The 9,804-nt window shown below is 52.5% G+C and overlaps 1 protein-coding gene across 1 annotated transcript; it reads right to left on the bottom strand.

The window, feature by feature from the left end:
- Positions 1–1,733: 1,733 nt before the first annotated feature.
- GPR68 (G protein-coupled receptor 68) lies at positions 1,734–2,798 on the bottom strand (the record flags this gene model as incomplete). The annotated part of the gene is made up of 1 exon (XM_084239688.1): positions 1,734–2,798. One exon carries the CDS (start codon positions 2,796–2,798, stop codon positions 1,734–1,736), a length of 1,065 nt encoding a protein of 354 aa, XP_084095814.1.
- Positions 2,799–9,804: the final 7,006 nt, after the last annotated feature.

Genomic DNA, 9,804 nt, shown 5'->3' with positions numbered 1-9,804 from the left:
TACAGGAAAGGGAACTCCCCAGGTTATAAGAAGTGCCCATAGGAGCTACACCACAGGCTGCCCGGTCATTGCCAAGTGTAGGCTGGGACCCCAGTAACCACACTTCCCTGAGGCATAGCCAGTCAGGGTTATGTGTCTCTGGGGACCCCTGTGGGGAGAGTTAAGAAACTTGGGGTAGATCTAACTCTTGGAGAGAGGAAAAAGCGAGGAGGGAGGCAGAGAGAGAGCTTCTCCCAGACCCTCCTTTTAGTAGACTCCAGAAATGTTCTACTGATGCCAGCTTCTACCTCCCTGTCTCTGGTTTCTCCCCAGGTGCAACCCCACTCAACTTGGTGGTGAGAAGCTCGACTCCCAGGCCTTTGAGGGAAGTCAGAGCTGGCTCCAGCCCACTAGTCAGGAAATCTGTGAAGCCGGTGGGAGGTCTCCTGAAGCAGCAAGCAGCTCTTCTGGTCACTAGCATGTTCACCAGAGCAGGGGCTCAACACAGCCAAGCATGAAGTTGCTGATGAGATGAGCCCCTCCCTTCCAGAACCTAAAGAAAGATGGCGGCCAGCGCCCCGGGCACCATGGCTCACGGCCACCGTCACTGCTGGGGGGCGAGGTGGGACACCTCTGCAGAGGAGCAGGCTGGGGAACAAAGGAGGGAGGTGACCCCTCTCCTGTCACATGGGCTCTTTACACCATAGTGGAGTGGAACCCAGGACTTTGGGCGAGGGACGCCCGAGAGTGCATCTCTGATGTGTTTGTTCTGTTGTGTCTGGGAACTCACAGAGAAAGTCGTGCTTCGCTCCGAGACAGAGGATACTCCAGAGTGTGGGGCAGGGGCTGGGGGTGGACACAGCCAGCAGTCATGTGACCCTAACCTCTGTGTCTTGGCACATGGCTGTCATGGAGACCCTAGCATTTTAACCATGTATACACACACACACACACACACACACACACAACTTCCCAAACTTCTGGGTCTTTTGCTTTTTTGCTTCTGGGAAGATGCAAACAGAAAACTAATGAAGTATCTGTGTAGAGAACCCCACTGGACCCTGTTTTTAGGTCCCTCTCCTGACCCTTAAGAATCTTCTCAGCTCTCTGTGAAACTATGAAATGGTTAGAGCTGGGGTCTCTCCTGCTTGTCACTCCTCTCCCCTGTTCTGCATCCCCTGTACTCCCAGTGCCCCAAACACCTCCCTACCTTTTTCTCCCCCTCCAACCTCCTAACCCTGCTCATTTCCCTTCCCACCCTGCAGTGGGATGGGTCTCCAGTGTTAGTGAGGACAACTCAGCCTCACCTCCTCAGACAACACTACATCTGGACAGGTGTCAAGTATAACAGTATGGTACGGGAAGGCCCTAGCAGGTGCACACTCAGGTCCCCACCTTCATCACCCAATCACCCATCCTCTGTGTCCTTACTCCATGCACCTCCACCCCAGCTCCTCCTTGAAAACTTCCAGGAGGTGGTGGTCCACCATCTTCCCCCACCAGCAGCCCAGCCAGCAGCAGACGACACCCATGAGCTGACAGGGCTGAGCCCCAAATCTGACAGTCGTAGGCGCTCAGCAAGCTACAGTGGCTTCCTGGGCCTAGAGGGGTCTTCTGAGGCCCAGGCCCATGGCCCAGTGACCCAGGCCCATGGCTCCCTCCAGCAGAAAGAGCCACCTCTGTTTGGTGGCAAAGCAGGTGGCAGCTGCTGAGCAAGCTCAGACCAAGCTTCACCCCACTAGGGGTGACCCCACTTAGGCCAGCGCCCCCGTGGGGGATCCTCCCAGTGCTGGCGAGTTAGGGGTCTGGAAGGTTGAGTGGAGCTTGGTCAACAACTCAGGCTCCTCGTTCTTCCCAGAGGCCTCCTGGGCCCGGCTGGTCCTGGAGCAGGTGAGGAAGGCCCAGCAGGCCCCACAGAGGCGGGCCAGGTCCCGGTGGGTGGTCTCGCTAACGAAGCAGTAGAGCACAGGGTCAGCCACACAGTTGAAGCTGGTGAGGAGGAGGGCAAAATGGTAGGTGTTGAAGATGCTCTTGGCGAAATCGCAGCTGTACTCCCAGAGGCTGCGCACAAGCAGCAGCACGTGGTAGGGCAGGAAGCAGGCCAGGAAGATGACCACCGTGCTGAGCACCAGCCGCTGGATCTGGTCCTTGCGGCTTTTCTGTGTGCCGTGGCTACGGCGCACGGCCCGCAGGATGCCCTGGTAGGAGACCAGCAGCAGGCAGATGGGGAAGAGGAAGCCCACCAAGAAGCGGTAGTAGTTGATGCCCCGCTGCCACTGCCTCAGGGGGTAGTGCTCGAAGCAGAGGCGGTGCCGGTCCTTGTCCACCGCCACCTCCTGGTGCAGGAGGAAGTAGACGCTGGCCAGCAGCTCCTTGGCCCAGATGACCACGCTGACACCCACGGCCGCCTTGAGGGTGCGGAACTGGTGGAAGCGGAAGGGATGGGCCACGGCCAGGTAGCGGTCGATGGAGATGCAGCAGAGGAAGCCCACGCTGATGTAGATGTTCTCATACAGGAGGATGCCGCACACCTGGCAGGACAGGTTGCTGTGCAACCAGTTGTCGTGCTGTAGCACGTACTGCAGCCAGAAGGGAAGCGAGCAGATGTAGAAGAGGTCGGCCACCGTCAGGTTGCACAAGTACACGCCAAGTTCGTTCCGGGCCTTGATCTGCAGGTAGCCGAAGTAAAGGGCCAGGCAGTTGGCCGGGAAGCCCACCACCAGCACAGTGACATAGACCACCGGAGCTAGAGTCTGGTGGATGGTGTGGTCGATGGCACAGGTCAGCAGAGAGGTGTTGTCTGCAGTGATGTTCCCCATTGTTGGGCCTGAGGGGGCCTCATGGACTCAGGGAAAGGGCCGTCTCTCTCCTGCCATCTTGTTTATTGGATATGGGTCCAGCTGGGCTTCATGGGTACAGGTTAAGTTCCTGAAAGTCTAAAGTGGAAAAGGTTTTAGAATGAAAGGAGCTAATATTTACCTAGCTCCTACTGGTGTCAGGTTCTAGTTTAGAAGATGATCCAGCCAGAATACCTGAATGGGTCACACACTGAGACACTCAAAGTGGCTCGTCTTCCCGTGTCCCTCCCCTGGCTTCCTGTCCCTTGATTTCCTGGCCTGTAAATGCAGCAAGGAAGGTCAGGAGTGTCCTTCACATTTCCCCTGCTTGCGCTAGGGAAAATACCAGGTGGGTCAGGCCCTGTGAGAGCCTCACCACACAGCACGGAAAAGGCTCAACCTTCTCCAAATCCTGCTGTGCTCTGGCAAGAAAACAAGGCAAAGTTTTCACAGGGCACTGCCTGGGCTCTTGGAGGCTCATCAGCAGGCTCCACCGCTCCTCTCCTCTTTGGGGTCTTGGGGGGAACAGCACAGGGCCAGGAACCCACAGATGTGAACACCAGGCCAGGGCTAGCCACTTACAAGCTGTCAGGTCATCCACCACTTCTGAGCCTTCTTGTCATTTGTAAAATAGGCATAAAGGATGTCAAAGTGAAAGGAGTTGTTTTTCCAGAGACAAAGGGGCAGAGGAAAAAGTGGTAACCTTCCTTGCATTAGTGAGAACGTTAACAAGAAGCTTCTAGTGACTTTTGAAAAAGAGTTAAATGCTTTGTCGTAAGCCTAGTTTATAAATTAATATATCAAATGAGAGGCCTGAGATGCTCTGTTGGCTTAGCTCTACCTGCTCAGATTTGGAGACTCATGGGCTCTATATCAGAACATTTTAACCTTTTTTTTTCCCATATCATCTTCCCAAGGAGCCATTCTATTTTTTTCCTAACCACACCCATCCCCGTGAAATTTTAATACCCCAGTGACACCACACATCCTTTTATGCATTGTGGCCCTTTAGAAGGCAACAAAGTACTATAATGTCAAGATTTTTCACCCCACCCAAGAGCCAGTTTTCTCCCCTTGAGATGGATGAGCTAAGTGGTTGCAAGTTCCAAAGCCGTGGGGCCTGAATGACACTGTTCTGCGGTATCACCTCTGCCTTTACCAGTCACACCGGGGCTCGCTGACCAGAAGAAAACCCCTCAGGGCCCAATACCAACCCCATGTCTCATCACCTACTGACGGGAGCCTGCACTCCCGCTGGTTCCGTTGTGGCTGCTGCCTGGCCTTGTGACTAGAACCAGAGCTCAGCCTAGAAGCTGGTGCCGTGTGCTGGGAAAGGACTCGGACACACCCAGCCCAGACGTTCTGGTCCTGGAATAAGTCTGAGGGGTCCCCTGAAATCATACACTCAATCTTGTAAATAAGTATGTGCAGTTTTCCTGGAAAAGGAGGCCCATAGCTCTCCTGAGTGCCTCTAGAACGGGTGAGTGATGGATCTTGTCCAAAGCCAGCCCCCTCACCTGGACCCCCTGTAGCCAATATACCTGCCCCCCCTCACCTCCTCCAGCCCTGCTCTCCTATTCCAATTGCAGCCACAGCGATCTTCCTAAAATGCATAGTCTCCTGTCTCTTGCTTTAAACCCACCGACATATTTTATTAGACTTACAATAAGACCCCAATTCCTCACAGAACCTACAAGGCCCAACCTTGCCTGGCCCCAGCTCTGCCCCCCTTGCCTACCTCACCATACCCCAGCCATGGGGCCAGCTGTCTGTGCCTCCGAAAATGGTCTCCCTCCCGCCTTGGCCTTTGCTGCTGCCTCCCCCAGGGTGCTGCCTCCAGCCCTCCATCCCACCACCCCAGAGCCAGTCCTTTTCTGCTACATCTCAACTTAATGCCACCTCCCCAGGAGACCACCCCATTACAGCAGCCCCTCCCCCATCACCATGACATCATCATCTGATTAGTCCACAGAGCCCCCATCAGCATCCGAAATTTTTCTTGTTTTTCTATTTGTCTGCCTGTTGATGATCTGCCTCCTCCATGAGAATGCCAATTCCAAGAAGGCAGAGGCCTGGTGCACCTTAAACAGATGCCTACCCAGGAAGACTTCTAGAATAAATGAGTGAATGCCACCTTCCTGTTTGCGAAAGGGGAAGTGACTGGCCCAGTCACCTGAGGAAGGAAGCAGTGGCATTTGAATCCATCCCCCCTGCCACATCCAGTGCCCACCTGAGATGCACTCTCAATGGTCTTGGAAGACAGGAGCCCAGCCAGGCTCACCTCCTCATTCTCTCCAGGCCCTGGGCCTGGAATTTCAGTGACGGAGTGGGTACTTCTTCTTATTGCTTTTAACTGTGGTTAAATTCAGTCCATTTTGCATGCACTGTTCAATGGCACTGAAGACACTCACATTTTTCTGCCACTGTCATCACCGTCCACCTGCAGGACTTTCCCATTTTCTCAACCAAAAACCGGCCCCCGGGGGGTATAGCTCAGTGGTAGAGCATTTGACTGCAAAAACCGGCCCCCACTTAACACTAACTCCATATCTTCTCTACCCCCCAGCCCCAGCCCCCACCATTCCATTTTCTGTCTCTAAGAATTTGTTCCAAGGTTTCCGTGTGTGTGGAATCATACAGTATTTATCTTTTTGTCACTGGCTTATTTCATTTAGGAAAATGTCCCCAAGATTCATCCACGTTGTAGCAGGTATTCCTTTTTAAGGTTAAGTAATATTCCATTGTAAGGACACAGTCCACAGCTTGCTTTTCTGTTCATTTGTGCAAGTACATCTGGGTTGTCTCCACCTTTTGACAATGAACATGGGTTTGTAAATATCTGTTTGAATTGGGACTTTTGATTCCTTGGCACTAAAGACACTCACATGTATGCAGAGGTGGACACTAAGCTAATTCTATTTTTGATTTTTTAAGGAACCACAATTCCATTTTCTGCAGCAGCTGCACCATTTCACATATCCACCAACAAAGCACAGGGCATTTCTTTTTGGTTTTTTGCATTTTGTGTTTTTGTTCTTGCATACATGTTTTGATGATGAAAAAAGGGGAACAGGGGAAGGAGGGCTGTGACCCTAAACTCTGCCTGTAACCCACAGAATCAGAATTTGGTCCTGCTTACCCTTCTCTTGCCAACTGCCCTGTCCTGAACCCCAACCCACACTTATGGGGCCCAAGGGTTTACCCTCATAGGGACAAGTTGGCAGCAGCCCTCAGGGACACCTGCCTGGGACTGCCCCTGAATTTATCTCAGGTCCGCACAGTCCAGATAAAAATCCATCCACGGTAGGATAAAATTCATTCATAAGCACAGGTGCCAACAAAACAGGAAAAATGAAGTCACAGCACAAACATAACCTGTCAGGTCTTAGGATCTCACTGAGAGTCACCAAGCCTGAAGCCTGTGGTTTAGTAGTAACCATAAGCCAATTCTGGCAACCAGAGTCAGAACTATTCCAGCCTGCAGGGCCAAGAAGAAATGTTTGTTTACATTAAGATGAAAGCACCTTCTCTGCTCAGAAGTAAAAAGAAAGCCTTGGTATTTTGGGGCAACAGTCTTCCAACTTAGGTGCATCTGAATCACCTGGAGAGTCGAGCCTACTCTGCAGTTTCTGACTCAGGAGGGCTGAGGTGGGCTTGTTTTCTGCATTTCCAGCAAGCTCCTGGTTCCTGGTGGCCCATAGACCACATGTTGAGTGACAAGGCACTCAAAAGTCTACAATTTGGGGTTTGGTTCCTGATCAAGTGTCCTGCATGCATTCCCAGGCCGGGGAGCATACTTGGCTGGGAGGAGCACCTCAGACCCAGCAGAACCAGGCCATAGCCCCCAGGAGAACAGCCACCTCATCCAGGCGCTCAAGAAACATTGACGGCATCCTCAGAGGTCTTCCACTTTGGACTTACCAAGTATTTCACAATTTACAGAGCTTCTCACATCTGCCTTCTTGTCCCATCTTCAACACAGCCCTGTGTGGGGGCAGGAAGGACACAGGGCAGGTTTTCTGATCCAGTAGACAGGGTAAAGAAGGAGTGAGTCCTGGAGACTTTGGTGGGTTTTCAGGCTTTTATTGGAATTTACCAGGTACACAGCAGGCAGGGGTGCTGGGGGAACCGGGAGGCTGGCAGGCCTTCCAGCCCCCACAAGCCTTCACTCTATCTGGGCTCTCCAGTGATCTTTGGTGGTATCTGCTCTTCCATTCGTTCTGCTTCTCTGTTTCTTCTGCTGGCACCCCCATGACACCGCCCTTATAAACCCAGTCTTAGCCCAGGTGAATCCATCTACATATGCCCACACCCTACTCCAGGTGCCTGCCGTCAGGCATGCATTCAGGACCGCAGGGTTCCGTCATCTATCCTAATGGCGAGAGGGCAGAAAAGCCTGATACTTTTTACCTTACTGTAGGGTAAGTACAGTAAGATACTTACTGCCCTCCCGCCATCAGGACAGATGATGGATCCTTGTCCTGAATGCATGCCTGATGGCGGGCACCTGGAATTAGGGTGTGGGCCTAGGTAGATGGGATTCACCTGGGCTAAGAATGGACTTTTAAGGGCGGCGTCATGGGGACGCCAGCAAGCAGCAGAAGCCGAAAGAGAAGCCGAGAGAAGGCCGGAGAGCCCAGATAGTGAGGATTTGCTGGGGGCTGGGAGGACTGCCAGCCTCCCGGCCCCCCAGCACCCCTGCCTGCCATATGCTTGGTGAACCCCAATAAAAACCTGTAAAACCACTGAGAACTCTGACTCCTCCTTCACCCGGTCTGCATGGGATCAGAAAACCTGCACTGTGGTATTCCTGACCTTTACACTTACCCTAAACCCTGTTATTCTCCCCATTTTAGAGACGGAGACACTAAGGCCCAGAAAGATAGAGGGGCTTCCTCAGCCTCTGGATTTCATTCAACAAGTTTTTGTGGAGTGTCTACAACATTCGTGGCAGCAGACTGGACAGGGAGCACTTCCAGACAGAGAAACAATGGCTCCCAGCCTTGCAGGGCCTCCAACTTGGGAAGGCTGGAACAGCCTGTGTACAAAATACCACCATGGAAGCAGTGTGTGGAGGTGCCACGGGCAAGCCTCCACTCCCTTCGAACATTGGTTTGCTCTTTTCAATCCACACACTTCGGGGCATCCTCTGCTCCATGGTTTCAAGCTCACCTGCACTCTGTCCCCCCTTGTCCCCCGGCAGAGCAGAAGGTTGGTGTAGGAGAAATGAAGTTACTCTTTTTCGCCTCCCGCCACCAGCCTCTACAGCCACCACCTGCAGCCTTGCTGCCCTCCCAGGTTTCATTACCCACACATGGTGATGTGTTGTTGTGGGAGGGCGAGAAGCATAAGTGCAGACTCCCAGGCTGAGAAATCTCAGATATGGGGGGTGGGGGTCCTGGGAGGCTTGGCTGCCTCCCTGCCCCCAGCCTGCTGGTCTGCTTTTGTGTCTGGTTCCCTTCTTCAGCATTGAAGGTACATCATGTTACCTAAGGCTCCAAGACTTCTTTATCCATTTGCCCAAATCAACCATGAACCTGCCTGCCCTGAGCCTGGTTTGCCCCAACAGTTGGCATAACCTGCTTCCTGTCGCCTCACAGACCAGCTCAGAGAGCCCCACCCCACCGCCACCATTTTCCCCATTCATCTGCCCTTGGAAGGGGCAGCTGCCCAGTCATTCACGGGAAGGTCGGCCTTCAGCTTCCTCCCTCACCTTCATCCACAGCACCCACTTAGCTACCCATTCTGTGTTTCACTGCTCGGTAGCTCTGCTCCATCACCTCTTCTCCAGCTCTCACTTGCTTGGTCATTCTCCCCATAATCAGCACAACAGCCTCCAGAGAATTTCCTCTTTTTACCTTATCACCCCAAAGCCATCTTCTAGCCATCTGCTTTTTCACGCCCCTCCCCCGAAGACAGGCACCCCAACTACATCTTGTCAGGAGTCTCTCCTTTACTCAGTCTCCGCAGAAAGCGCACTCCTCAAAATCTAACCAAATCACTCAGCTTCAAATCCTTCCATGGCTTGTCAATCATCCATCCGTCTATACATGCACCCACCTATCTCTCCACCCACCCACCCACCCACTCACCTATTCATATGACAAGTCTTACTGAATACCTATGATGGAGAAGGCACTGTGCTAGACCCTGGTCCCTAGTAACTCAAGTGCTTTTGTCTTGTAAGAGAGGGAGAAAAGGGAAACCAGCTCCTAAGGAGGTCACAGGAGATCATGGGGTAACCCAATCCTGTCAGAAACACTCTCCTATGCAGCAAATTATGCTACAGCCAGGAGAAGAGGTGAGGGCTGCCTGAGTGGAGGGGCATTTCTGCCTGTAGAAACAATGTGTGCAATAGACCTAATGTGGAGAGGGAATGGCACCTTTGGGGAACTGAAAGTAGATTGGCATGACAAGAATCTAAGTATGAGGAAGGCATGGCCAAAGAAGAAACTACAAGAAGCTGTGGAAACTAACAACTAATTAGGGGCAGGTATGGAACAGTCAGGAACAAATCTGAGAAGTTCCTCGGTACTTAGTCCTTGTAAGCTGTCAAAATTATTTGTGAGAGGGCCTCCCTGGTGGTGCAAGGAGTTAAGCAATGCACTATGAAGCAATCCACAGCCTCTGCATCACAAGTTCAAAACCCAGCCGGCCAGGGAGCTACCCACATGGCGCAGCAGACCTCTCCTGTCTTGCCCGCTGCTCCCCTCAGCAGTGTATTTCAGTCAATCTGCCTGTTCTGCTCCCCAGTCTGTCTCTGGTGAATCCCCTCACCCACTGCATCTCTGGCCTGTACCCTAGCTCTTGTATGCATAAATAAATAAATCTTAAAAAAATTATTTGTGAGATAGCTGGCTGGGTGGGTAGGTGGATGATTGGATGGATGGGCAGTTGAGTGGATGGGTAGGTAGATGGGTGAATGGGTAGGTGGGTAGGTAAGTGGATGAATAAATAGAGGGATGAGTGGGTAGATAGACAGATGGGT

Source organism: Talpa europaea (genome assembly GCF_964194135.1).
Source record: "Talpa europaea genome assembly, chromosome: 8".
In the NCBI taxonomy this organism is placed as follows: domain Eukaryota; kingdom Metazoa; phylum Chordata; class Mammalia; order Eulipotyphla; family Talpidae; genus Talpa; species Talpa europaea.
This window is presented reverse-complemented; position numbering and strand designations above follow the sequence as displayed.